Source organism: Diplodia seriata (genome assembly GCF_021436955.1).
Source record: "Diplodia seriata strain FDS-637 chromosome Unknown scaffold_10, whole genome shotgun sequence".
Classification (NCBI taxonomy): domain Eukaryota; kingdom Fungi; phylum Ascomycota; class Dothideomycetes; order Botryosphaeriales; family Botryosphaeriaceae; genus Diplodia; species Diplodia seriata.
The window spans coordinates 1,489,007-1,515,423 of NW_027117317.1; the positions used below are offsets into that span (position 1 = coordinate 1,489,007).

Here is a 26,417-nt window from a genome sequence, read left to right on the forward strand (position 1 = left end):
CATCCAGAAGCTGTTGCATAATTTCCAGCATCACGTCTACTCCCAAACTTGTATTCTCACAATGCGTATTGTAAAACTGCAACGTCTTATCACGGAGCACAGAAAGAGTTAAAATAATTCTTTTCATAACTCGCTGTCTGTCTCTGAACTAGCAAACCGTGATCTGGCCTGAATTGCTAGAGTGGACGATGTCGACCAAGGCCAATAATACTGGAGAAAAGCATTCGTCAGAACCTACACCTGCCATCTTTCCAACGCACAACTGAGGACTTCACCCATTCTGTTTGCTATAATGCCTTTTGCTCAGTGCCAAAACTGTCAGAAGTCAATCCGCGAACTTCCAAACACGCGCTCAGCATGATCTCCTGCCCCAGAGCCTGCAGATGCTCAGGAGTATGACATGCGCCACGGGTGTACCTCCAACGGGCTGACACTCTTCCTGCTGCTCATCCGCTTCGCGCTCTTGCTCCTAGTGCTGCTATTCGTGCTCAAGTTGCTGATGCTGCGGCCGAGGCTGCTCCTCCTGCCGCGTTGCTGGTGGATCTCGTCCCTCGACGACGGCCTTAGGGTATTGTTGCTCATGCTCTCGCGGACGGACGAAGCATCAAGCTCGGTCGTGATGGTGCTGACAGTGACACCATAGCGGAGTGGGGAGGAGCCGTGAGCATTCCTGGTAGTGTCATGACGGTAGTTGGCGTAAGGCTGGTGGAGCGGGGCGTCGGCGAGGTCGCAGCCGTGGTGAACAGTGCTGTCACCACCGGCTCCATCGTAACTGTTAATGCTATAGACGCTGCTGCCTCTGCTGTGGCGGAGAGCATCTACTCGAGTAGGTTGGAGTGGAGCTCCGCCTCTCATGATCGCAACCACACCTGAAGGGTTGACGAACGGATTGTCGCCAGCATCATCGCGTGCGCCGGTAACGTGGTAGCCGTAGCGGCGACTCCTCTCTTGGGTAGTGCTTCTAAGGTCGCCGAGGTCGATTCCCATTTCTGCATTTCTGAGGTCTCCACCCTGCACCTTCGCTGCCGTCCACACGCGGCCTCTGCTCTGCTGACCAGGCGCCACACTGACGGTGGTACCGCGGAACTTGTCCCTATCCTGAAGGCCGCACTCTTCATCGAAAGGGCTGCAGTCGGTGCTCTGCATCTCACTTCCGGAACTCCTGTGGTGCTCGAGGCGAGAGTGCCAGATGTGGAGGATGACGAGGGTAACGATGGCCGTGGCGGTCAGCGCGATGCCGAAGATTGGGAGGGGCGCCAGAAAGGGTGCCATTCTTGTAAAGGCCATTCGAGTGGTTTTCGATGACGTTTTATTGTCCAACCAAAATTGTGCCCAGAACAGAGTGCAAGTGTTTGACTGCGTGGGAAACAGATCGTGGGAAGCGGTAAGAACGTGGGCGCGGCGGTCTTGCGGAGGTGATAATTCAATGACGAGAGTTGCTACTTTGCCGTCGTTCGTCGCGGGCGCGGGCGCAGGTGCGGTGGCTTTCTGGATGCCTCTGGCGTTGAGGCGGCGCGTCGGTCGCTAAGACGTGGGCAGTAGAGCAAACCCTCACTGTTCTGCGTAAGAAGCGTAGACCGGCCTGCAGTGGGTCCGTAGCTTGTAATGGCTAAGTCTTACCGAAGCTTTAGGGTTTGCTTGCTGTAGATGTGCTGTCATGTGCAATAGGCCTGCGGTGTTGAGCAGCGTTGGGCGTGACGAGGTCACGCGCGACACTGCGCGCGATCTAGAGGTAGTCATTTGCCTGCTTTTCTCGGAGGAAGGAGTGACTTGCTTCAGGTGGAGAGTCGGTCGCGATCGAAGTGTGGAGGAGTGTGTGTGTGGAGTGCAGGAGCTGGTCGGGTCTGGGAAGGAAGTTATGCTTGCTCGTGATTGCCCGTTTGGGGATTTTGCCCAGCCTTACCGCTTTGACGCGCCTTCCGCTCCTGCCTCGCGACCACCGGCCATTTACGTCATTGCCTCTGCCTGAGGCGCCTGCTGCCTGTTCACCTTTGCAGTGTCAGTCGCCTCAGCTCTCATATGTTTTGAAAGTTGCCGGATTTCGCTCCGTGCTTCTGCCGTCCCATATCAAACGTCCGCCTCAGAGCTTCGATGGAGCCAATTAGTGTCCTGCCGGGTATGGCTGGAAAGGGAAATGCCTGCTAGATGATGTTATTTGCTACCTTTGGATATGTATTCCTTGGAAATTACTTAAAACAACAGTGAGAAGTCGAAATCCTTTTTTCTGCCCAGAAGCCGCGTACAATGAAAAGGAATGTAAACGAGAAAACACTGTTAAAAGAAAGCTACCCAGATAATATGACCAAGAAGCTAGGGCGAAACCTGAGATATAGTTATTACTAACCAATACGGGAAGAAAGAACTGTCTCTTCGGCTCCGGACACCAGGCTTTTTTCTTTGCTACAAGGAAAGAATATGCCGCCAGTACAGATTTTTTCGCGTTCAGCCCAAAACAGAATGCCGGAAACCCCAAGAAGTAAGCGTCAACAGTATGCAGCCAGAGACACTAACATCGACTGTATGCATGTCCGAGCCGGCAGTCCCGTCGCCGCGACAAAAGCAAAACGCGCATCATACGTATATGGGGCCAGACCGCTGCGTCAACGGCCTTGACTATCCCGCCTGCGGGACGGCGGGACGCTCCGCCTGCGGGAAGCTTCATCCGGTAACCGTGGCGTGCTGCTTCCGGAAGGTCATCCGAAAGCACAGCTGAATCCTGGGGCCCGCGTCACCGTTGGCTGTGCTCTGGACACCTCCTCACAACCCATTTTTCCCATATCTTCCGTTGTGCGTTCGATACGAAAAATCCATTATCACCTAGCGCTTCTGGACTCTCCAAGAACGAATTCCTTCCGCAATTGCACCATGGGACCGACGACGGCGTGTCCGGTGAGATCATCGGGAAATCCATGCCTTCCTCTTCCGGCCCGTTGTCGTCGTCCGAAACGTCATGGTCCGAAGAGGAATCTGTCATGTCCTCCAGGGATATCTCCGAATCGTCCTGCTCCGCTGTGGCGTGGGGATCCCAGTCGCTCTCGTCGTCACTTTCGCTGGCCCCGCCTGGCGGATCGTCGGGGACCTCGGCTCCAGCTACCGCCCATTGCTCGTCAAAGTGCCTCGCGTAGCCTATGCGCCGCAAGCTCACCCAATCCAGCCGAATCATGTCGTCGCGCAGAAATGCTAGCACATCTTTCCACATGCTGCCATCCTTGAGCAAAACATCCCTAAGCCGCAGGCCCTTTAGCCTATCCCGATGCCGCTGCGCCAGGGCAATGATCTCGTCCGCGTCCAGTCGCCACGCCTGGATGCCGAACGCCAGGAGTTTGTCCCAACGGACGTTGTGGAAGATTTCCTCTAGCCGCAAGCTGAGAGGACGGTGCGAAGGGAAACCGACGTGGACTGCCTGCATGTTCTTAGCCGCGTTGAAAACGAGCTTGAAAAGGTCCGACAGCTCTCTCATTTTGTTGTCCAGGTCTGTGCCATCATCGAAATGGAGCTCTAAACACGTAAGCCGCTCTGCCAGAGCCGTGAAGGCCTTTGGCGGATGTGACGCCAGGACTATTGCACTCTGCGGGCTGAGCATCGGCGACGAGAAGCGCGAGCATGGCGAGCGAGACTCGAGCAGCGCAGCGCCCAGGGTTTTTGCGCTATGTGAGCATGCTGGCGCCCACCGGAGCTCGACGAGCTGATTTAGATCCTCGTGTTGGCGGATGTAGGACAGCAGCGTGGCTGTTTCCCGGTCCTGCACGCGCAGGATCTGGACATGCTGTAGTGACGTAAAGGCAGCTAGCGCGTGCTTGAGGGCTCGTTCGTCCTCACCCGAGCTGACAATCTCCTTTTGCTCGTTGATCTTCCGCACGAAATGGCGCACGTCCAGCGTCCCCAGGCTGGCCTGCGCCTCGGGCGGCAGCTGGTGGATGCGCTCGCGTCCTAATCGATACGTCAGTCTCTGGCTGGGCGGGTGCGGGTGGGCGTTGTGGAGGACCCTCTACGTAGAAATACGGCACCATGTAACTGAATTTCTTGACATGCTGGGACAGGTGCGGGCGGGCGGCGATGTTCTCCAGCCGGCTGAAGCCCTTGGAGGAGAAGCGGGTGGTGACACGGGCAAACTGGCACACGGCACCCAACTCGGAAAACCTCTTACACGTGAGGCGGAAGGCACCGATGTCCTGCGCCTGGTTGGGCGCGGGTGGCGGGGGCGGCTTGAAGCTCTCCTGCGACAGATACGAGCGGCGGTCGACGGTGACCTGCTTCTCCGGGTCGGCCTCGATCTGGTCGAGGATCTCGCGCAGCAGCTCGTTGGAGAGGCTCAGGATGCCGGCGGGGGAGGCCATGTCGCTGGGTCACGCGGGGTAGGCGTGCGCATCGACCGGCGGACCGGCGGCGGGCGGCGGCGCGTCTGGCGCGCAGGCGGGAGCTCGAGGTTCAGGCGACGGAGGGCAGCCGGCAGCGGGCAGCGGCGGGCAGAGGTTGGGGGCAGACGGCGGCGGGGCGGTGGCAGCTGGCGGCGTGGTCTTGGTTGGCGCGGCGGTGGAGGGGAGGCCTGGGACTACTTGTGGGAGCGGGAGCGCTGGGTGTAGCGGAGCATTTTCAGGTTAAGAGCGGTCCTGCTGCTGCTGCACCATGACCGAAGAAAAAGCAGCGCACGCTGAGTATGCAGGCGTGTCAGGCGCTATCGTCGGTTTTGAGGGACAGTGGATGGGGCATGCGCCGACAGCGAATCCCAGAGCCGTCTCACAAGGCCAGCAGCCAATGGCGCCCGCGCAGTCGACCAGGCCCGTTCAGACGTGGATAAATCCGGTAAAGTCGCAACACGTGATTGAGAGGCTATGCGCGTGAGATGCAGGCGGGCGTCGACTTTGTCGGCTGGCATGGGTCTGTGGGTAGTCCTAGGCTGCATTTTGGAACGGGGCCCGGGGTGCGCTGCACGCGGGCTGAGGTGACAACACATAGACGCATGTGCAGTTGACCACTCAACGCCCAGCCCAGCGCCCCAAAGCGCCGCCGCATTGGCCGGCGGGCGCCCGCAACGTCCGGCGACAAGCACGTCAGCTTGTTTCCATGATCGCAGCCCAGCCTGGAGCTGAGCGATGAGTGGAAGATCGACGCGATGCCCTGACTCTCCGACCCGCAGCGCCGTGCCGGTACGCTTAAAAGCCACCGCCGCCTAAGCTCCACCGCCCTGCTGACCGTCGACCTCAAGACTCGTCCGACGCTGCATCCTGGGACCTGCAGCTGGCCGCGCCGCCTGGACGACGCGGAATCCGCCATGCACGACAGAGCTTTCAGGCGCCGCCCGCTCCCGCCCCGAGAGTCACGTCACGCAAGATGCTGCCGAGCAGACTGATATAAACACCGTCCGACCTCTGCGCGTGGGCACGGTCTGCACCAACGCCCCGCGCCCGCCTGATTGGCCCTCCCAGGGCCGCCTCGAACATGGCCGCGCCTGTGCGTGACGGTTACACGTCGACGGCCGCCTCGCGGAGACCGCTTCCACCACTAGCCTCCCCCATCTGCCTCCCGCCTGCAGCAGCGTTAGTGTCGTGCACCGGCAGTCCGACAACGCAGACTGCAGCTTGATTGTATCATGGCGCTCCCGATGCTACCAGGCCACGTCGGCGTTCCGTTCTGGTCTCTATACATGGCTGCTCTGCCCCGGCCACCGCCGTGCTGTACTCCAGAGAAAGCGGAAGGAGACACGTACGCCGTCAGCCCGAGGACTCGCAACAGCTGTGCAACCGTGCAAGCATTCGTCGTATTACACGCTGCCTCTGGCGCCCGGAACGCTCCTTGAATTCCCCGTATGGGTGCCCTACTGTGCTGCAATGCTAAAGAATGAAATAACCGTTGGAGCGGCGCCGGCTGCAGCCCTCACGTCCGAGTTTGTGCTCACGCGTGGCCAGTTGGCCTAGACTTCTCGCTCTGCAGGCGACGGATCTCGGTGCTACTGAGCTTGCTCTGAAAAGTCTGCTCGACGCCTGCTCCCTGCGCATCCTGCTCCTCTTGCGCATCCAGGACGTCGACCTCCAGCACTTCCAGTTCCGGCCAGCTCTTCTCTTGGCGCTTGGCATTCACCGCCTGCCCGCCGGATCTCGTTTCCCCAGACAAGATCAAGGCAGAGATGCTCTCGTCCGTGATGGTGGGACCGTAAGGATCCCAGATCTCGACGCACTTGAGCACCAGGTTGGTGGGTAGCGTGATGTTGACAGCGTGCCCGTTTGGACCGGGGTTGTTCAGTTCCTCCACCTTCTGCATGCCTCCGCCTGGCGGGGCGAAGTCGATGATGCAGCGTAGAAATTCAAAGATGCGCTGCTGCCGTGCGTCCCAGCTCTCGAGATACTCGGCGTACTTCTTGTTCTTGAGCAGTTCGTCACCGGTGATGCCGATGGTGATGGCGCGTTTGGACCCCTCGACGCTCGTTGCGGGCTCGACCGCAAAGGCTGTCATGGTAAGCAGCAGCTTGTGACCAATGTGCAGATGATCAAACGTCCCACCAACGGCGACGGAGATGTGCCTCCGGGCTTCATCCAGGGTAGGCTCATTTGCATCGCCGTCTGATAGCTGCACGATCCCCCCACGCAGCCTCGCGATGTTGTGCATACGCTTTCCAAGCGCCTGGAAAGTCTTAAGCATGTGCTCCCCTGCTTCGCTCTCGACGGCATAGACCGTCTCCCACGATCTGCCGCTCTGCGCCAGCGTGCCAATGTCGATGACCGGGCCTTGTAGATCGGCCTCGGCCCGGCCCTCAGCGGGCAGATGGCTCAGCGCGCCGTTTCTGGGGTATGCCAGCAGCAGCACGCGTGCGTCGACGCCGTCTGCGCTCTCGACGTCGATTCGCTCCCGCGCGGCAACAACGCAGATCAGCTTGTAGAGGCCGGCCACCAGGCTCTGCGTGCGCGCAAAGAGCGCGCGGCGCGGGACGCGCTCATTGGCATGGAGATGCGGACACGGCAGTGCGATCTCCAGCAGTGCAGGGCCGGTGGTGGAGGCCGAGGCGTGCTGGAGCTGCCGCAAGACGAGGCATAGCGTCGCGCCGTAGGCAGCCTTGAGCGTGACGAACGACGGCGGCGAGGGCGGCGGCGGCAGGAGCAGCAGGTGGCGGGCGCTCTGGCGACCGGGCTGGGGCATTGTCATGAAAGCGCGCGTGAAGGCGAAGGGCTGGGGCCGTGGAAGGCGAGTGTCGTGAGGGGTGGCTGTTGGGCAGCAGAAGTGACAACAGAGCTCTAGTCATGGCCACGGCAAGGCAGCCCCGCGCGTCGCCAAACATCGACGACCCCTTCGCCGGTCAGTAGGTAATCAGCGGCCTCATCCCTACGCGGCCACAGGCCCTTGTTTGTTCCAGAGTCGCAGGTAACTATCCGCTCTCCTCGCCCTCCGCCCAACCCCTCGCAGCCTGGCCCGAGTCCAGGCACCGCCAGCGGCACCATGCCTTTCCATTCGCACCACCATCCCAGCAGCTCCGGCCAGGGCGCAGCGCAGGGCATCTTCGCGGCCACGCAGGCCCTAGGCTCCGTTGCCGCTCCGCACAGCAACCTCCGCATCGCGACGGCGGGCACGCCGGGGGACAGCGACGCGCTCTTGCCTGGCAGCGGCAACGACCCGAGATTCAGCGCGCTGCAGTCCGCCCCGCCGTCGTCGGCGTCGGCGTCGGGCCTGCCAGCTCCAGGCTCGCAGTCAGCAGGCGCTGCAACAGGCCCGCACTTCGAGGTAGCGCGGCGGCCGGTTGCCCAGAGAGAGCCCGAGGCCCTGCACATTCCGCCGGCGGGCCAGCACCAGAGCGCGTCGCACTCGCAGCTCTTCAACTCGCCCGTTGCCTTGACGCCCGGCGGCGGCGCACAGAACCTCAACATCAACCTCCACCACGCGACGCCGCCTCAGAACCAGCAACCGCAGGACGCGCAATTCGCTAATACCGGCAGCAGCGTTCCTGACCTGCCTGCTCCTCTCCAGCCCGGCCCGGCCGCGGGTGCTCGCCCTGCGCCTTCCGCCTCCTACACGGCACCCACCACCGTCCCGAAGATCAACACCAACGCCCAGCAGTACACCCTGCCGACCCGCTCCAGCACCATGCAGTCCTCATCCTCCGCTCATTCTTACTCGCGCTCGAGCCCAGCCGGCCTGGACCAGAAGTATATTCCCTTCAACTCGACCGTCCCGACGCCCGACGTGCCCAAGTACGCGCCCACCCCCAGCCAAAGACACTATCAGGCTCAGACGCCCTCCGGCGCCGCGTCCAATTCCCCGCTCGCCCTGTCAGACATACGGCCGCGCGCAAATTCGACAATTGGAGAGGATATGCCGTCGAGCACGCCGCTGCTGAACGATCTGGAAAACCGGGCGCCGGGGAACTGCAACTACTTGGCGCCATGGCCGGTGTACGCATTCGACTGGTGCAAGTGGCCTGTCCACGGCGGGAACAGCGCGGGCAAGATGGCTGTCGGCAGCTACTTGGAAGATCCGCATAATTTTGTGAGTACAGCGGATCCATTCCTGGCGGTCCTAGCAACATTCACCGGCATGCTGCAACTCGCAGAGGGAGAAGAGGCGTGTACAGCCGCTATTGTGGTGGCTGGCGATCCCCGCCTCAATTTTCACGATCTGTGTCACCGGAGATTCTCTTAGCATCTTCCGTTGCGCCGAGAGGTACCAGTTTAATGCTGATAGCAGACATAGATTCAAATTGTCGACTCGAACATCGCTCCTCAGGAGGCTACCACGCCAGGCGCTCCGGCCTTTGGCATCGAATACACTCGTGTCGCCGAGGCGACCTGCTCTTACCCGGTGACGCGGATATTATGGGAGCCTCCGTCCTCCCAGAAGCAATCCACCGACCTGCTCGCAACGTCGGGCGACCACCTGAGACTCTGGTCGCTGCCACAAACCACCGCATCCAACGTCAGCAACACCATAAACCGATCATCGCCGGTCAATACCCGCGACCCCCCTGCGCAGAAGCTCACTCCACTGGCTCTCCTCTCGAATTCCAAATCGCCCGAGCACACCGCCCCGCTGACTTCGCTCGATTGGAACACGCTCTCCCCGAAGCTTATAATCACGTCAAGCATCGACACCACGTGTACCATCTGGGACATCCCGACCTTGACTGCCAAAACGCAGCTTATTGCCCATGACAAAGAGGTATTCGACGTTCGTTTCTGCGCAGGGAGCGTCGATGTGTTTGTCAGCTGTGGTGCGGACGGTAGCGTAAGAATGTTCGACCTCCGAAGTCTGGAGCATTCCACAATTATCTACGAACCCACAGAGAAGAAAGAAGAGAAAGGTAGGTTTCGTGATGGACAAATCTGCGGCAATTCCTGACAGTTCATATAGGCTCTCCGGGCCGCATGTCTCCTACGAAAGCTCAACAGATGATGGCATACGCCCCGCCTTTGTTGCGCTTGGCAGCGTCACCACACGATGCTCATCTCCTCGCTACCTTTGCCTCGGACAGCAGCCTGATCCGGATATTAGACGTGCGCCAGCCAGGTCAGGCGCTCCTGGAATTGCGTGGTCACCAATCGGCTGTAAACAGCATCGAATGGTCCCCTACGCGACGTGGCATGCTCGCATCGGGCGGAGACGACAGTATGGTGCTCGTCTGGGACCTGATTCATTCTCAGAACGGTGCCACGATCAACGGTGAGCACGCAGCGTCCAACGGCAACACCATCAGCTCTTCAGGACCGCCCTCGGGCCCCAGTGGCGTCAACATGAAGGGCCCTGCTGCTAGCTGGCGGTGCGACTACGAGGTGGGCAATTTGAGCTGGGCACCACAGAGTGGACTCACGACTCAGGGTGGCGAGTGGCTGGGCGTCACGGGAGGCAGGGGAGTGTGGGGAATCAAGCTATAAGGATGAATCAGGATTCGATATAGTTGGAGTAGCCGAGGTAGGGAATAGGGTCTTGCGATGACAGATGCTTTTTTGGAGGTGAGGACGAAGTTTTGAGTGCGAGAGCAACGCCGTGTATGTATTGACGATGATACGCATTTCGATGGCGTGTTGGGTGGGGCGATGATTAAACGGGCGATGTGCGACTTCTTGGTTCTTTTTTTTGAACTCATCCGTTACTTCCCTTCTCCTCGTTCTCATTCTTACACGTCTCATCATCATCCCGTTGAGCTTAGATACCTATATTTCTTTTTTCTTATCGTCCGTGAAGGATTAAAAAAAAGGCCGAGCAGGCTTGTCTTGGCTATCGTTGGAGAATAAGAGCGAGATAATTTGCGTGATTGTTCGGTTGTTGTTGTTGTTGTTGTTGCTCTCCTTTTCCACGGAATCCCCTTTCTGGATGAATGAACGGATACGACGGTGTGTGGTAGTTGGAGATATTTTGGTAGGACGTTTGGCTGAATCTATCATATGAGGGTTCATTGGCTCCATTCCCCCGTTGACGGTGCTTGACGCGTAGGTACGCTTGGAGAAGGAGTGTCCAGAAACCGCCACTGCCAGATGAACCCGCCAAGTCGAGCTAAACAGCGCGGCTTCCTAATCCACAGCGAGGGGGGGGGACGTACGGTTTGCGTGGCTTCCTCAATCAGGGCGCATGTTCGTTCTTGCCCCGGATGCATCTGTCGCCAGGCCGCTCTCTCTGGCAACTTCAGACTGAAGGACGACAACGTCCGTCTCAACATCCAACTCCGCGTCCATCTCCAAGTGTGGACGTTTCCTTCGGGTCGCCTTCATCACCGCTTCCTCATTCAAGCCTCATCGGAGCGTCAGCGAGCCCGTCCGTCCGTCTGTCTGTCCGTCCCCCGGTCTGGTGAGAAGTGCTGCCTGACATCACCGCCCACCTTGTTCACTGAGGCGCGAAGCTTACTCGGGTCACAGTGACGCACGCAACGAGAAAGTTTCCCTCGGCATCACCACGATCTCACCATCCAGAACAATCTCTATTTCCAAGCAAAATGGATCGTTCAGATGCCCTGCCTGCAGGAACCAACACCACCATGTCCGCTTTCGGATGGGTCCCCGACTGGGCTACGCTCTACCCGTTGATATGGTCCTTCTCCATCCTGTCGTTGGTCATCACCACCTGGGAGCTGAAATACCGCCTCTATCGTTTGTCTAAGCGTGTTACGGAGTTGTACGAGCTTATCGTGGCGACCGCTGGAGGCAAGGACAAGAGCATTAACGAAGAGAGAATGAAGTCCGACTTACAGATCTTGGAGACCATCGCCGAAACCATGCATGCTATCAATTCCGCTCTCGTTCACTTGCCTGATGGCGAGTCTAAGGACATAGTTGAGGCTCTTCAAGCTCATCTAGCTAAGTTTGCACTCAGGGTAGCTTACTACGAGTTGGAGACCATCACCGAAATCATGCATGCTATCAATTCCGCTCTCGTTTCCTTGCCTGATGGCGAGTCTAAGGACGAAGTTGAGGCCCTTCGCGCTCGTCTGGACAAGGTTGAAGTCAGGATAGTCTACCACGGGAGGACTCCTCAGGATGCAACTTCGGACGAGAAGGAATCACTCTGAAGCCGATCAAAGGTGGTTGCAGTTGGTGATCATCAGTGACGAACTAAGGTGGTGTCTACTATGCTCATGGAGAGCGCACAATAACTGAGAATGGCATGGGACAAATTTTCTTTTGTTTGCTACATATAGCATTGCGATGGCATTGTCATTTCGTATTTTGTAAGTAGTATGCTTGAGCCTAGAGCGGCTGTGAGCATGGCAGGATTACAGCGCAAGACGATAATTCACAGGAGTATAATAGGCAACAGTCAGGACTAATGACATACAATGGTTTCCTTTGAAGAATCGCGGCAGCTTTGCCGAGCAACTGATGGTGTATTTTCGACACGTACCCAAAGCACGCTAGGCCGTCGGAGATAGCCAGCGGGAACGCCCGTTTTACCCCGGCTCCACGGTGAACAAAGCGCGATATCGCAATTGCGTGAGCAGACCTGTCGCATCGGACCGCATCTTTGTTTTGCGACAAGCTGCATTCATTTGCACCGATTGCAGCGCGTACAACCAGAAGCCACAGATGCCAGGGAAAAGGAAAACGGGCGGAACAAGCCGCTGACGTGCTCGGCGGTAGACTACCTCTCTCGAACTCCGGGCTGCGAACCCGACCGGACCAACCCGCCCGCCCGGCAGCCCACGGCAGACCGAGATGGCGATCCCGAATTGCTAATCATCAGCAGTGGGGGAGGGGAGCGATGGGAGGAAGAGACGAGCAACAAAGATGCACAGGTGCCGCAATTGCTCCTTCTCTCTCTCCCTCTTGCCAATCTCTTCCTCCTCCTCCCCTCCATATCATCGACCTTGACGCTCGCATCCTCCCGCCGGGCTAATTGAGAGTCAAGACTCACCCGATGCGAGAGACACATTGACCAGGCGCTGCGCCGTGAGACCTGACCCAAGCTCCTTCCTTCCTCCACCCACACGACGCACAAACACGCACCACCCAGCAGCAATCCTTCCCTCCACCGCTCTCGCGTCCCCACGCGCCAGGTGTACGTCGAACCGCAAAAAACCGCCCAACGCCAAGTCGAAACACCCGCGGCCGCCGATCGACGTGAGCTGGCGGAGCTGCTTGCCGGTCGAGGACTTGTTGCGTGTACGGGGAGCTGCGAAAGAAAGCTCCATCATCTCCCTCGAGGAAGAAGGAGCGTCCTCTTTTTTCCTCTTTCTTCCGCTCCCCTTCGTATTTTCCTTTTACTCATAAACGAGGAAGAGAAAACACCACGCACGCACAAACACACACACACACCACGACCCCACCATACTCGGGCCATGCCGCCGCCGGCTCACCACGCAAACGGCAACGGCCACGAGCCGACCGAGACGAGCCCGCTGCTTGGCCAACGCCGGACGTCGGACGGCCTGCAGGTGCTGCCACCACAGCCCGTGCCGGAAGAGGGAGATGGCGAGAACGGGGAGGGAGACAACGGTGGTGATGGTGGAGATTTGGAGCGGCAGCAGAGCCATGTCAGCGAAGGCGGGTCGTCGCTGAAACATAAGGGCTTGCCGGAGGTCAAGAAGAGGATGAAGTACATCCTGCCGGCTGTAGCTGTTGGGGTGAGTTGCTAGCTTTCTTTTTTGTGGTGGTTGAATGAGTGCTGATTGCTGACGTCGGGGCAGATCTTCCTCGCGGCGGCGGACCAGACGATCATCGTGTCGAGTTATGGGCGCATCGGCTCGGACCTGGGGGCATTGAACAACACGTCGTGGATAGCGACAGCGTAAGGATTCTCGCTGCTCGGGGAAGATTGAGTGCTGACGCCCCCCCAGGTACTTCCTGACCCTCACCTCGTTCCAGCCGCTGTACGGCAAGCTCTCGGACATCTTCGGCCGCAAGTCGTGCCTGCTCTTCGCCTACACCATCTTCGGCATCGGCTGCCTGGCATGCGGGCTGGCGCGCAACATGAACGAGCTGATCGCGGCGCGGGCGTTCGCGGGCATCGGCGGCGGCGGCATGACGACAGTCGTGTCCATCATGATGAGTGATATTGTTACGCTGCGCGAGCGCGGCAAGTGGCAAGGCTACATCAACATCGTCTTCGCCACGGGCGCGGGCACGGGCGCGCCGCTGGGCGGCATCCTGGCCGACCGCGTGGGCTGGCGCTGGGTCTTCCTCTTCCAGCCGCCGCTCTGCATCGTGGCCATCGTGGCCGTCTCGCTCGCGCTCAAGCTGCCCAAGCGCGACCACGCGCACTGGGGCCAGAAGCTGCGCCGCATCGACTTCCTGGGCGCCGCCATCCTCATCGCGGCCGTCTTCATGCTGCTGCTGGGCCTCGACCGCGGCTCCAACGTGTCGTGGCACGCGCGCCTCACCATCATCTCGCTCGCCGTGTCGGCCCCGCTCTTCCTGCTCTTCGTCGCCGTCGAGACCAAGGTCGCGGCCGAGCCGTTCGCGCCCGGCCACATCATCTTCGAGCGCTCGCTCGTCGCGTGCTACGCGTGCAACTTCTTCTCCTTCGCCGGCTACATGGCCGCCCTCTTCTACCTCCCACTATACTTCCAGGTCGGCGCCGACGCCGCCTCGGCCACGCGCGCCGGCGTCCGCCTCATCCCCGGCATCGCCGCCGGCGTCTCGGGCTCGCTCTTCGGCGGCTTCTACATGCAGCACACGGGCCGCTTCTACCGCCTCACCGTCGGCGCCTACGCCTTCCTCGTCGTCGGCGCCGCCGCCATCTTCGCCTGCGCCGGCGTCCTCGTGGATTCCGTCCTCGGCATCGTCCTGGGTCTCTGCGTCGCCGGCTTCGCCAACGGCATCGGCGTCACCACCAGCCTCATCGGCCTCATCTCCAACGCCGCCCACGCCGATCAGGCCGTCGCGACGGCCTGCTCGTACCTCTTCAGGAGCTTGGGCAGCGTCTTTGGCGTCTCGCTCGCCGCTACGGTCGTTAACCAAGAGCTGCGACGCAAGCTCGCACTGGCGCTGGGGAGCGGTGATGAGGCGAGGGAAATCGCTGAACGTGTGCGGGAGAGTATTGAGTATATCGCTCGCTTGGATCCGGAGGTCAGGGTGCTCGTTAGGCGCTGCTATGCTGAGAGTACGCGCGATGCGTTTGGGTTGATGGTCGTGCTGGTGGCGGGGGCGGCGGTTGCGGCGTGGTTTGTGAGGGAGAGAAGGTTGGGGGGGAAGTAGTAGAGGGTGGAGGGTAGAGAGTGTGGGTGGGATGGGGTGTAGATGGATGTGTTCTTTTTTTTCTATTGTTAGAAAAGATTGTGGAGGTGAGTACGGTGGTGATGGTGGTGGTAAGTGTATATGATAGAGAGGGGAAATTGTCGTTGCTGGTGTGGAGGCGGAGGCGGGGAGGCGACCTCTCTTGCGGGGAATGGGGGTGGGCTTCTTCATGGGTTATGAGTTCATGTATAAATGATCAAGGGAGATGGCGTGTTTATAGCGAAAAAGACGTTTCCGAGGTTTCTGTTGTCGAGATTTTGTTTCGGAGGAGGAGGAAGGTATGGACAACTTTGCTATCTATCCTGCTAGTGGATTCATTCCCTTTTGTCACGTTGAAGGAATGTGTTGACGATTAAAAAACGTGAGTCCCATGCATATCTTCGCACGCCTTCCTCGCAGATCATCCCAACTGTTTTCGCAGGAGCCGCACGCATGCGGGTAAGGTTTGAAGTCTTTTTTTTCTTTCTTTCCTTCTTTCCTTCGTTCGCAAACGACCCCCTTTCCACCGTTCACCTCAAACCATTAACTCTCACCGTGCATCTACCCCTCCCTCCCTCCCTCCCCCGACGCCTCGGTACGAGAGGACGCGAGCAGAGAACACCACCAACACCCTTTTCTTTTCACCACCGCGTCCACGCCCATATCTAGAGACAAGACCCTACTAGCATCCACCCACGCCTTTATAAACCCACCCACCCAAACCCCTTCCCCATCACCAGCCAACCACCACCACTCCAACAATCCCGTTGGATCAAAGGAGATACCATCTCCTCCGTGGCGCAATTGGCTAGCGCGTCTGACTGTTAAATGGGATCCTTTTCAATAATACCGTAACGGTGTTGTTGTGTATACGTCCAACTGCAAATCAGGAGGTTGACAGTTCAAGCCTGTCCGGGGGAGTTAGCCTTTTTTTGCGCTGTTGTTGTGGTTGTGAGGAGAAGGATTTTTTTTTTGGTGTTGAGAGATGGAATGGATGGCTCGTTATGTGGGACGTGCGTTGTGGGGGTGTGGATCGGGCGACGACACACGACGGCGGCGGCGGCGGCCTGGTGGAACTTTTGTTTTTTTGTAACTTGCGGTCGTGCGGGACTGAGGGGGAACGAGTGGTTGAAGGTTAAGGGAGTTGCAGTGCGAGGAGAGGGAGGGTGGAGAAGATGGGTGCCTTAAGTTTGGAGGAATGGTGGTGTGTGGTGGTCGGTAAGTAGTAGCAGCAGCAGCATAGATCCTTGTTGGAAAGCGCGGAGCGGATGGGACGGGTTATAGAAAAAAAGACCGAGGCAGAGGTTTGCCTGCTATACGTGGCAGTAGTGCTGCATGCTTCTAGTCCCTTTGGCTTCGGTCAGTACCTGATGTCACTTCCGCGCACACCTTTCTAACCTACACAACATGTACGTACGCTATTGGGAGTCGTGATTGCAACTAGTCTTCTTAGCTGCTCCTTCCTGTCCCGTTAACGCCATGCTCTCCATAGCCTTTGCATGGTGTTCTCTCAGAATGTATAGGACTTCGGCCCTCCAATCGTCCCAGTTTTCCTGCGTCTGAAGCGGAAGTGGTGATTTCGCTTTGACTTCCCAAGTCACCGAACCCAGAAATCTCGGCAAGCCACGGGTAATGCTTTTCACTAGTATGCTCGAGCTGCAGAAACTCTCACGCGTAGACGGATCGTCACGACTCCATACGAAAGGATATCCAAGCGGGTCGATGGTAGATACTGGATGGTGTCCGAACAAGGCTATATATCAATCCTCTTTCCTCCCCTCTCTCGTCCGCAAGATGACAGAGAAGAAAAAAGAAAACACACCATCCAATCCCCCTCCTTCCATAGCATGTACATAAATAACATCCACACCCCCATTCTTCATCATTACAGATCCATCATCATTTTTTACATCCCCCACCAACCAAACCAAACCAAACCAAAAAACCAAACCCTAACAAACCCTAACAAACAACCCAACGGGGCTCGGATTCCAATCCTCAAACCACACCAACTCCAGCCCCCGCGTCGCGTCGACCCTATACCCGACCGCACCCCCCGCCTCGCACGGCCCACTCGCCACGACCCACGCGCCTCCCTCCACCACATTCTCCACACCCCCCACATCCTCCCCCCCAGACACACTCTCCCACGTCGCGCCTCCCTCCTTCGGCGGTTCCGCCAACCTGCTAACGGCAATACCGCCAGCCCCGGATACGGTGTAGTCGCTCGTCTGCAGCTCCGCTTTCGCCGGCAGCAGGAAGACGAGCGTACACGTCTTGCCGGCGTGGGACGGAGCGATGTCGAAACTGAAGAGGGAGGAGACGGCGGCGGAGACGGTGCCGTTGTAGGAGGTGGTGCTGCCCGCGGGGGTCGGAGGGGAGGTGCGGGAGATGGGGATGATGAGGTGGGGGAATTCGAACGGGCCGGAGAGGTTGGGGGGGCAGGGGGAGGAGGGGGAGGAGGAGGAGGAGGGGGACGCGGTGGCGGTGGCGGTGGTGGTGGTGGTGACGCCGGATGTGGGGCAGTAGGTTGTTGTGAGCGTGGTTAGGACGGTGGTGAGGGAGGAGGGGGGAGCTGCGGTGCCGCCGCTGGGAGGAGCGGGGGCTGAGGGAGAGGCAGCGGCTGAAGAGGCCGGGGCGGAGGAGGCCGCGCTGGAAGCGGGCGCTGAAGATGCGGCGGCAGCAGACGATGCCGCAGGAGCGGATGCAGCAGCAGAAGAAGAAGAGGCCGCGGTGGAAGCAGCAGCAGCAGAAGCAGCCGAAGTCTCGGCAAAGGTGGCAGCCGAAGAGCTGCTCGACGAGTCGGAGGCAGAGGCAGGGTCATCGCCGGCCGCAGCACCGCCGCACGTCAGATCGAACAGCGGAGTGTCGCCTCCACCGGCAGGGACGAGGCCGAAGCTGGGGCTGGGGGTGTCGGGCACGGCGTCCTGCAGCGTGTACCACCAAGTGTTGGTGTTGCCGAACAGCGGGCAGCCGACCTCGTCCCAGTACGTCTTTGCGTTGGCGACGCTCGCCACGGCCTCGTTCTCCTGCGGGCCGCTGACGGGCCAGCCCGTCTCGGTGATCCAGACGGGCTTGCCCTTGGCCGCGCCCCGCGTCGCCGCGACCGAGTCGTCGAAGAGGGCCTTGGCGTTGGCGATGGCGTTGGCCTGCGTGTTCTGGAAGTACGGGTAGCCGTCGAAGCCGAGCCAGTCGACGGCGTCAATAACAGCAGAATTAGAACCGTTAACGAATGCGGTCCACGTGTCGACGTGCCCGATTGACGCGCCCGCCGCGGCGGTGCCTGCGATGGCGGCGCGCACCTGGTCGATGTACGAGACGAGCACCTGCGGGTCCGCACCGGCGCCGCTCTTGTTGATGATGCCCGTCGGCGACACGCGGTACAGGTCCTCGGAGCCGACCGAGATGCCGACGATGAGGTCGGTGAAGGCCGACGAGTACTGCGCGATGGCGGCCTTGAGCGCGGCGACCTCGTTGTCGAAGCTGGCCTGGCCGGCCGACGCCCACAGGCCCAGCAGCAGCGACGTCTTGGTGTCGATGGCGGCCTGGATGGCGGCAATGGGCGTGCTGGCCGTCCCGCCCTGGATCATGGTGTAGAGACGTGCCGAAGTGAAGCCCGAGGCGCCCACGAGGTTCTTGGCCAGGTTGAACTCGGTCGTGAAGTCGGCCGTGGATTTGGCGGCGCCCGTGGTTAGAGTGCTGCCATAGTTGAAGCCTTTGATCTGGGCCGCCGCCGTGCTGAGGCTGGCCGCGAGGCCGACGAGGGTGGAGTAGCGCATTGGAATTAAGACTATTGATTAAAGAGTAGCGAGTGTGGTTTGCTCCGTTCGTGTCTTCCACGAGCACACAAGAAAATGGAGCAGGAGAGCAACGAGAAAAGAAAAGAGCAGACAGGGGAGGCCAGAAGCAACTTATATGCCGCCGAAAGGAGAAGCAGGAAAAAAAAGGTGGATTAGCGGCGTCAAGGTACCTGCATGGCTTGCTTCCCGCATGGGCTGACGTCGTCTATTCCGGGGAGCCGCAGGAACGAAGGTGTGACGATGGGACCGGATCAGGTGGGTGGCTTGGGCCGGGCTGTCAACGTGCTATCATTAGCAGAGGGCTGCAGGGCTGCCGGCCTGTCATTTGCGGAGGAAGCCCGCCTGCCCCGCAGATTCAACCATAACGGTGCCTGGCCGTGGGCCGAGTTCGTCATGGTCGTGTCTAGACTCCGCCCGTGTTCGCCGGCTCGCCCGGGACGCAGAAGAAAAGGCCGCATGTTTGTCGTCCGCTCCTCTAGCCCTCGCCAGCGCATCGACGCAGCGTGACGGAAGTCACTCAAAGAAGTGGCGGGCAAACACGCTCGTGTCCGGGCGGGGCAGGTGGACGAGACGGCGGGCGAACACGAGGTGCGAAGGCTGCAGAAAATCCAATATTTCGCCGGCGGTTCCAGAAGAGGAAAAGGGGGTTATGTTGTGGGCGATGATGCGGGCGAGGTGAGGAGACAGGCGGTGGCGGGCCAATGATGGGTTGTGGCCGCCCGCTTTTTTCCTTCCAATCCCACCATCCTTGCTCGAGCTCTCTTCCTTGCTGCTGCTCCCCCAGCTTCGCTTGGACGCTGCTCCGGCGCTTACCGCTTGAGCAATGCGTCACCTCGATCGGGATCGCAACGTGCTGTTTTGACGTGATGCCAATACTTTTCCCTTTCTTATTCTCGCTGTTTAAACCGCAACCTCGTTCAATGATTTGATGAATTATATCAGTTGCCTTCGACCTTGTCCAAAAGCCCTTGGGCACAACAAAAAAAAAACTGAGCCGGGCTGGCCATGACATCGTCGGAGGGGCCTAGCCTAGCTCGTCCCACGCGTGGAGCGGAGAGCGCCCCGGTCTCGGACCTCCAACGTCTTTGCCCAAACCCCGACGTCCCTACAAGCATTCTGCAAAATACAAGCACCGAGAGTTTGGCCTTCCACCCCCAAGGTTCCGGAGTAGGAAGAGGCTTCATTACCAAGCCAGGTGTTTCAATCACGGTGCATAAAAAAGAACGAATTTCCAATGCTTTGATGATATAACGGCCTGGTGTTAAGCTCCCAACACCACCGGGGGAGGGCGAGGATCAGCCGCCACGCACTGTAGTCTAGACCCAGCCGACGACCAGTCTTCTACCTCGTTTCACCATCGTCGACGGTAGAGAAGCCACACCCATATCATCCCTTCTTGTTCTTCCCTCGTGTGTCTGCTCAGCTCAAAGTGAACACGCCAGACATGTTTTTGAACTGTCCGCGAGATGCGCTGAACGTGTAGCATGGGTATGGCCCAACCGCCCCGCTGATTCCGAAGACTTTGGAAAAGCACATGGCGAAGACACGGCTTAAACCTTGACATTCCGCGTCGAGAAAGGCTCAAGGTTGATGAGGCGTGGGCCAAACAAAACGCCCCTCCATCCGATCCGTAGATGAAAGAAGCCCAAGATATACAAAACGTACAATAAGCTATCAAAACACAAGTAGCGGCACTATCGGCCAACTATCCTCGTCCACTTTGCTGCTGATGCTGTTGGTGGTGGTGGTGGTGGAAAGAGACTCAGCCAGCCAGCCATCCAGCATATCGAACCCATCCTCTCTCTCTGCCCTCCCCATCAACCCCAAACCATCCTCACCTAGCACCAACGACCGGTACGACCGCCTTTCCCGGCGGCGCCGGCGACATCACCTTCTGCTGGCCATCCTCTTCATCCTCATCATCCCAATACTCGTCGTCCTCCTCCTCATCCCCATCCACGACCGGCTCGCCCACGACAGCCCGCCACACGCGCTGCCACAAGCCCTTCTTGTGCGCCATGGCCAGCACCAGGACGATCGGCAGATGCCAGACGCTGGCCCAAAACAAGCCGCGCGCGGTGCCCCGCGTGCCCTCGTACCACCAAAACCGCGCCGCATTATACGTCATCCAGCCGTTGATAGCGGAGCTCGTCACCACAAACCCCCAGTCGACGACACCAACGGCAGCCAAGGCGGCGCAGACGGGGAACATGAGCAGCGAGTAGCGCAGGGCGACGCGGGCGTTCATGCGGGCGTTGGTCCAGGCCAGCATTTGGTAGCCGGCGTTGCGGTACTCGTCGCGGATCGTCCACGACAGCGCGTTGAAGTGCGGAAACTGCCACGCGAACAGCAACGCGCCGAGCAGCCAGCCGCCCGCGCTGCCCGGGCCCAGGAGCAGCTCGTCCCACGTGCCGCCGCCCGTCGCGCACTGGCCCGCCGCCGCCGTCCAGCCCATCAGCGGCGGGATGCCGCCGACGACGGCGCCGACCCACGTGTTGAATGCCGAGACGCGCTTGAGCGGCGTGTAGCAGCCGGCGTAGAGGACGATGTTGAGGCCGCCGAGGAAAGCGACAGTAGGGTTAACACCATAATAGAGCGAAGCAACGCCGGCGGCGCCGGTGCCGAGCGCGAAGAGCAGCGCGGCGCGCTTGCTGACGAGGCCGCGCACGAGCGGCCGGTTCTTGGTGCGGCTCATCTTGGCGTCGTGGGCGGGCTCGAAGAGCATGTTGAACGTGTTGGCCGAGGCGGACGCGAGGCCGGTGCCGGTCGTGAGGAAGAGGAGGGTGAGGGTCGAGAGCGAGGGTGTCGACGTCACGGCCGGCGCCAGCAGCGCGGGGACCGGGTAGATGGCGTACGGCACCGTGGCGGTGAGCACGATGAGGAAGGAGAGGCGCGGCTTGGTGAGGGCGAGGTAGGTGAAGAAGCGGCGGCGGAGGGATTGTGCGGGGAGAGCTTGGGCGCTGGTCGAGAGGGCGGCCGAGGCGTCGGGGCGGATCTCGGTGTCTGAGGCTGTTTCCGCAACTGCGGCTTGCTTGGCCTCTTCTCTTAAGCGCTTCCGGCGGCGGTGGGGCAGCTCATTGGCGAGCTCGGTGCCTGCGGTGGCATCGTGGTTGACGACGTGGGCGATCTTGGGCTGCTCGTGCAGCGTCGCCGGCGCAGCGCCTTTGTCGCCATTGCGGCCGGGGACGGCATTGCTCCAGACGCCGCGTCGTGCGCCCTGCAGCACGTCGTCCAGCACGGCATTGGCCCAAAAGTATTCCTTCTTGAAGGCGGTGCGGGGGTTGCGGGCGGCGAGGGCGGCGTCCTTCACGGCGCGCGAGGTGGACAGCAGGCGGCGCGGCGGCGGGAGCTGGGAGCGTTCGAGTCGGCGCAGGCATCGCAGACAGAGGGGGGCGGCATCCTGCAGAGGCGCGCTGCGCAGCAGGGGAGGTCGGAGGATCATGTCTTGCGACTTCGGGTCATGGTGGTTGGACTGGAGGGCGACGGTGTTTTTGCCGAAGCCGCAGCTGGCTGGTCCAACACCCGCCGCACGTGGCGCAGCCAAGCTACTGACATATCAACCCCGCCGCATTGGCCGGCACATGCACTCCCTGGTCTCTCAACCTCCTCAGATCACCTTCTGCAACGGGAAGCAATGCCGTCGGCTGCCGTGCAATTGCCCAATTGGGCAGTTTGATTGTCTATGCGTCTACAGATACGCCTCGCTCGCCTTCTGGATCGCTTGCTTCAGCAGCTGCACCACTCTCACCACCTCCGCTTCCGTGATGATGTAGGGCGGCGTGATCATGACATGCTCTACATCGATCGGCCCGGTCTTACCCAAGTTTCCCAGGATATTCAATCCCAACTCCGATGCCGCCGCGACAACCTTGGTGGAGAAGTGCTCGCCCACTGGAAATGCCGTCTTCGCTTGCTTGTCTAAAACGAACTCGGCGGCGTAGTACAGTCCTCGCCCGCGGACGTCGCCTACCAAGGGGAGCGGCAGGATCTCTGCTTCCATCAGTTCTCCGAGCAGAGCGCCCATCTTGCGGCAATTTTCGAGCAGACCATCCCGCTCGATGATTTTTTGGACCTCAATCGCTGCTGCACAGGCCGTGGGGTGCGCCTACGAATTTTTGGTAAGCTGCCATACCACAGAAGATTGCCACCAACTTCGGGCTTCTTTGTGGCATAAGGGAGATTGCACTCTTCTCACGTGGGCAGTTGACGGCAACATCCGGATGTCAATATAGACTCTGAACACTTCAGAGATCATCCAGACGTAACCTCAACTACTCACGCAATGGGACAGCGATATTCTTTGCGAAGCAAGTAGACCCTTTTGCAACTCACTGTGGCACAGCTCTTGTCTTACCTGGAATGTATGACCATGCGAAAGTGCTCCACTTCCAGCGGCCAGAGCATCAAATACCTTCTCATGCACGAGCACTGCCGAGAGAGGGACGAATCCTCCGCCGAGTGCTTTCCCGACAGTCTGCAGGTCCGGTCCGCGGAACCCTTCTTCTTGTTCCCAGGCATGCATGGTCCCCGTCTTGCCCATGCCGCAGATGATCTACACGAGTTAGCTCCGTCCAACAAGCATTGTCAGCCTCTGCCGACAAGATTGCGGCTTCGAAACGATCGTGTAATGTCGCCAGGACTTCGATTGCCGTTCACCGAACATCCTACTTCTTTTATGAGAGAACAACCCGGGCTCTTGACTCTCACACGCCCTCCCCCAAAACCAGCGAAGGCTGCACAAGAGCGAGAGGACACTTACCTCATCAAGCACCAGCAATGCACCATACCTGTCACAAAGTTCCCGCACGCCCTTGAAGTACCCAGGGAGCGCAGTGACACACCCCAGCGTAGTCCCGCTAATCGTCTCAGCAAAGAACGCCGCCACCGTATCCGGCCCCAGCCGCTGAAACTCCTCATCAAGCTGCTTGATAAGCCGGGCAACATACTCCTCATCGGTCCAGCCCTCCGGCTTGGCCCGATACGCATAGCACGGATCTACGAACGAGACGTTGCCGCTCAACCAGTCAGCATACATCTCGCGGCGGGCGCGATGCCCCGACACGCACAGCGCGCCGATGGTATTCCCGTGATACGACTGCGCGCGACTGATGACGTTCCGGCGGCTTGGGCCGGCCTCGCCGCTCTCGGCCCAGTACTGCGTCGCGAGCTTGACGGCGGCATCGGTGGCCTCGCTGCCCGAGTTGAAGAACATGGCGCGCGACAGGCCGCCGGGGCGGTCTCTCAGCAGCATGGCGGCCAGCTCCTCGGCGGGCTCGGACGTGTAGCCGATGCTGTAGACGTAGCCGATCCGGTTGATCTGGTCGGCCACGGCGCGCGCGACCGAGGGCTGGTGGTGGCCGAGGCAGGACACGCCGGGCCCGCTGGACGCGTCGAGCAGCGTGCGGCCGTCGGAGAGCGTGAAGGCGATGCCTCGGGCGCCCGAGACGATGCGGAGCGGCTCGGAGCGGAGGGCGCGGTGCATGACATGGCTGCGGGCGACAGAGGGGTGGACCACCGAGTCGCGGGCTGGCGGTCGTGATGATGACGTGGAATTGAGGCGTGATGATCGGCGAGGGCGGAGGCTGGGGAGAGGTGCGAGTGGGTGATGATGGTGCGGAGATGAGATGCGGCGGGCTGATGGGCGTGCACGTAACAGGGTCTTCATGGTGACGGAATTGCTCTTGGGTGGGATGGGCTGCGATTGGGCGCGGACGGCGTTGCTTATGCTCAGGCTTATACAGATACTGCTGGTGTGGTGAGAGCGGGGGAGGACTGGTGTTAGTCAAGACATTGCGCCAGCCAATGGCGCGGAGCTGGGCGGGTTGAGTTGCGGGATACGGATTGCGGATCCGCGTGGAGATAGGAGAAGCGAGAGGGCGGCTAGCCGCAAGCAGGCAGATCACGTGCGGCCGGGCTGATGGCTCAAACCAAAGCTTTCCGCGCCGCTGAGGCCGCTGCTCAACCCTCCCTCCGCCGTTGACGCCCTTTATCCTCGCCAGTCCCGCGAGCACTGCCCACGGCCGCCCTCGCCCTCCCTCGCCCGCCGCGGACATTGCGCAGGTGCTGCGGGCCTAAGGGGACCCCCCGCCGCCGCGCCAATCCCGAGGCTCCCCGCTATGTAGCAAGCATGGCCGACCAAGCTCCCACTGCCGACCAGTCCGATTCCCAGACCACCACCAAACGGCGCATCAGGAAGCGGACGGGCACCACCCGAGAACGCACTGGCTGCGTCACCTGCCGTCGTCGGTGCGTTAACCGCTTGAGTCATCACGCAATCATCCGATTCTGACTTGGCCTCGCAGAAAGAAGAAGTGCACCAATGAATACGTGAGTTGCGTCCTCTGCTCCCGCGCAGCCCGTCCTTGCTGACCTCTCCTTCAGCCTGTCTGTGACCACTGCCGCCGACTGAACTTTGAATGCATCCGCGAGGAGCCCCGCCAGGCCGTCGTTGGCAATGGCAAGCCCGCTCCCGGAGAAGGCTCCGCCAACGCCACAGCTCCCGAGACGGACACCACCGTCCTTGCAACCTCTTCATCCACCGTGCTAGCTGTTCCCACCTCGACCTGGGCCGCCCCGATCCTCTCGTTGGATCCCGTGGCCACTTACGCTGGGACCGCAGGCGACGGTTCCGCCCCAACCAGCCGCAGACTACTGCTCCGCTACTACCTCCAGACCCTTTCAACCCTTCTAACTAGCACGCTCGAGAACAACTGCTTTGCCTCCGGTGAGTCCGAGTCTGTGAACAACGAGCAAACATGGTGCTGACGACCCAGTCTTCCTTCCCATGGCCACCGAATCCCCCATGCTGCTCAATGCCATCATCGCTCACTCTTCTTCCCACTTGTCGTTAAGAGACAAGTCTTACGAAGTTCTCGCATTGCAGAGCCGAAGCAATGCCTTGAGTTCTCTTGCTTCTTCTCTTTCTTCTACCGACCGGGATCCCGAGCTCGACTTGTCCTGCTGCCTGGTTTTGTGCTCCATGGAATCCATCCTCGGTGACACCAGCAAGTGGTATAACCACTTGGTTGGAGCTTCCCAGATAATCCGGGCCACCTCGGGCACCATGTATGAGGATGGCCAGCTCAGCTCAGACCAGCTGGCTCAGTTCTTCAACACGTTTGAAGGGCGGTGGCTAAAGCGCAATTTTGCTTATCATGATGCCCTGCATACCGTCACCATGAACACACGGCCGCTGATCTCGGGCTACTACTGGCAAGCAGCCGACGACGAGGCCGCGGATTCTTATTTTGGCCTGGCATCCAGGATAATCTACGTCATCTCCGAAATCAGTGTCCTCAACGCAGACATGGCCGATGCCTCGGCAGCTTTTGCCAAGGAGGCCTCCAAGTCCCCCTCTCCGACCTCATCTTGCACAACGGCGACATCACCAACCGTGGTAGGAGAAGACGAAGCAAAGATATTGGAGGACCCGGAGATCCAGCATGTCCATCGGTCAGACATTCCGCAGCCAGAGCCCAACGGACAGTCACAAGCCAGGTCGGACTTCTCAAGTAGAGCACAACGCCTTGAAATCGAACTCCAGGAGTGGACTCCGCCGGAATGCCAGGATGTCCACCTAAAAGCCATGGCCGAAACTTACCGCAACGCCGCGCTGATCCACCTCTACCGGGTTCTGCGTCGCCACCTTCCAGACCTTACACAAGCCCTGAATCGCAAGATGGCTACACCCGTGCAGGGGATTGTTGAGGCCGTGGAGAAGATGCCTGTCAGGTGTTTGCCGGAGACGACGCTGCTATTTCCGTTGTTCATGGCCGGCGGAGAGACGGACCAGGCAGAACAGATCCGCATCATCCGCCAGCGCATGCTGGATATTGTCAACTACCGACACTTCCACAACGTCGAGGTTGCGCTCACCGTGCTGGACGAACTGTGGCGGTTACGCGCCGGCAACACTACGCCTGGCAATGGGCAGCGGCGAATTGACTGGATCGATGTTCTCGCGCGCCGGCGGTGGCGACTGGCGTTGACTTGA

At 59.9% G+C, this 26,417-nt stretch overlaps 10 protein-coding genes and 1 non-coding gene across 11 annotated transcripts; 5 read left to right on the forward strand and 6 right to left on the reverse strand.

Moving 5' to 3' along the window:
• Nucleotides 1–387: 387 nt before the first annotated feature.
• Nucleotides 388–1,272, reverse strand: SLS55_009652 (uncharacterized protein; the record flags this gene model as incomplete). Its single annotated transcript, XM_066781048.1, has 1 exon — nt 388–1,272. One exon carries the CDS (start codon nt 1,270–1,272, stop codon nt 388–390), a length of 885 nt encoding a protein of 294 aa, XP_066628994.1.
• Nucleotides 1,273–2,728: 1,456 nt separating this feature from the next.
• On the reverse strand, nt 2,729–4,337 carry SLS55_009653 (uncharacterized protein; the record flags this gene model as incomplete). Its single annotated transcript, XM_066781049.1, has 2 exons — nt 2,729–3,930; nt 3,986–4,337. 2 exons carry the CDS (start codon nt 4,335–4,337, stop codon nt 2,729–2,731), a joined length of 1,554 nt encoding a protein of 517 aa, XP_066628995.1.
• Nucleotides 4,338–5,892: 1,555 nt separating this feature from the next.
• Nucleotides 5,893–7,131, reverse strand: SLS55_009654 (uncharacterized protein; the record flags this gene model as incomplete). Its single annotated transcript, XM_066781050.1, has 1 exon — nt 5,893–7,131. The coding sequence occupies one exon, from the start codon at nt 7,129–7,131 to the stop codon at nt 5,893–5,895; it is 1,239 nt and encodes a 412-aa protein (XP_066628996.1).
• Nucleotides 7,132–8,070: 939 nt separating this feature from the next.
• On the forward strand, nt 8,071–9,854 carry SLS55_009655 (uncharacterized protein; the record flags this gene model as incomplete). The annotated part of the gene is made up of 3 exons (XM_066781051.1): nt 8,071–8,472; nt 8,677–9,283; nt 9,334–9,854. 3 exons carry the CDS (start codon nt 8,071–8,073, stop codon nt 9,852–9,854), a joined length of 1,530 nt encoding a protein of 509 aa, XP_066628997.1.
• A 1,055-nt stretch (nt 9,855–10,909) lies between these two features.
• SLS55_009656 (uncharacterized protein) lies at nt 10,910–11,482 on the forward strand (the record flags this gene model as incomplete). Its single annotated transcript, XM_066781052.1, has 2 exons — nt 10,910–10,916; nt 10,938–11,482. The coding sequence occupies 2 exons, from the start codon at nt 10,910–10,912 to the stop codon at nt 11,480–11,482; spliced, it is 552 nt and encodes a 183-aa protein (XP_066628998.1).
• A 1,266-nt stretch (nt 11,483–12,748) lies between these two features.
• SLS55_009657 (uncharacterized protein) lies at nt 12,749–14,606 on the forward strand (the record flags this gene model as incomplete). Its single annotated transcript, XM_066781053.1, has 3 exons — nt 12,749–13,033; nt 13,097–13,197; nt 13,247–14,606. 3 exons carry the CDS (start codon nt 12,749–12,751, stop codon nt 14,604–14,606), a joined length of 1,746 nt encoding a protein of 581 aa, XP_066628999.1.
• An 807-nt stretch (nt 14,607–15,413) lies between these two features.
• Nucleotides 15,414–15,545, forward strand: SLS55_009658. Its single transcript has one exon. It is a non-coding gene; the product is annotated as a tRNA-Asn (tRNA).
• Nucleotides 15,546–16,017: 472 nt separating this feature from the next.
• On the reverse strand, nt 16,018–18,403 carry SLS55_009659 (uncharacterized protein; the record flags this gene model as incomplete). The annotated part of the gene is made up of 3 exons (XM_066781054.1): nt 16,018–16,022; nt 16,768–16,982; nt 17,313–18,403. 3 exons carry the CDS (start codon nt 18,401–18,403, stop codon nt 16,018–16,020), a joined length of 1,311 nt encoding a protein of 436 aa, XP_066629000.1.
• Nucleotides 18,404–20,258: 1,855 nt separating this feature from the next.
• COX10 (Protoheme IX farnesyltransferase, mitochondrial) lies at nt 20,259–21,979 on the reverse strand (the record flags this gene model as incomplete). The annotated part of the gene is made up of 2 exons (XM_066781055.1): nt 20,259–21,773; nt 21,974–21,979. The coding sequence occupies 2 exons, from the start codon at nt 21,977–21,979 to the stop codon at nt 20,259–20,261; spliced, it is 1,521 nt and encodes a 506-aa protein (XP_066629001.1).
• A 133-nt stretch (nt 21,980–22,112) lies between these two features.
• On the reverse strand, nt 22,113–23,906 carry SLS55_009661 (uncharacterized protein; the record flags this gene model as incomplete). The annotated part of the gene is made up of 2 exons (XM_066781056.1): nt 22,113–22,529; nt 23,184–23,906. The coding sequence occupies 2 exons, from the start codon at nt 23,904–23,906 to the stop codon at nt 22,113–22,115; spliced, it is 1,140 nt and encodes a 379-aa protein (XP_066629002.1).
• Nucleotides 23,907–24,551: 645 nt separating this feature from the next.
• SLS55_009662 (uncharacterized protein) lies at nt 24,552–26,417 on the forward strand (the record flags this gene model as incomplete). The annotated part of the gene is made up of 4 exons (XM_066781057.1): nt 24,552–24,580; nt 24,727–24,751; nt 24,806–25,148; nt 25,198–26,417. 4 exons carry the CDS (start codon nt 24,552–24,554, stop codon nt 26,415–26,417), a joined length of 1,617 nt encoding a protein of 538 aa, XP_066629003.1.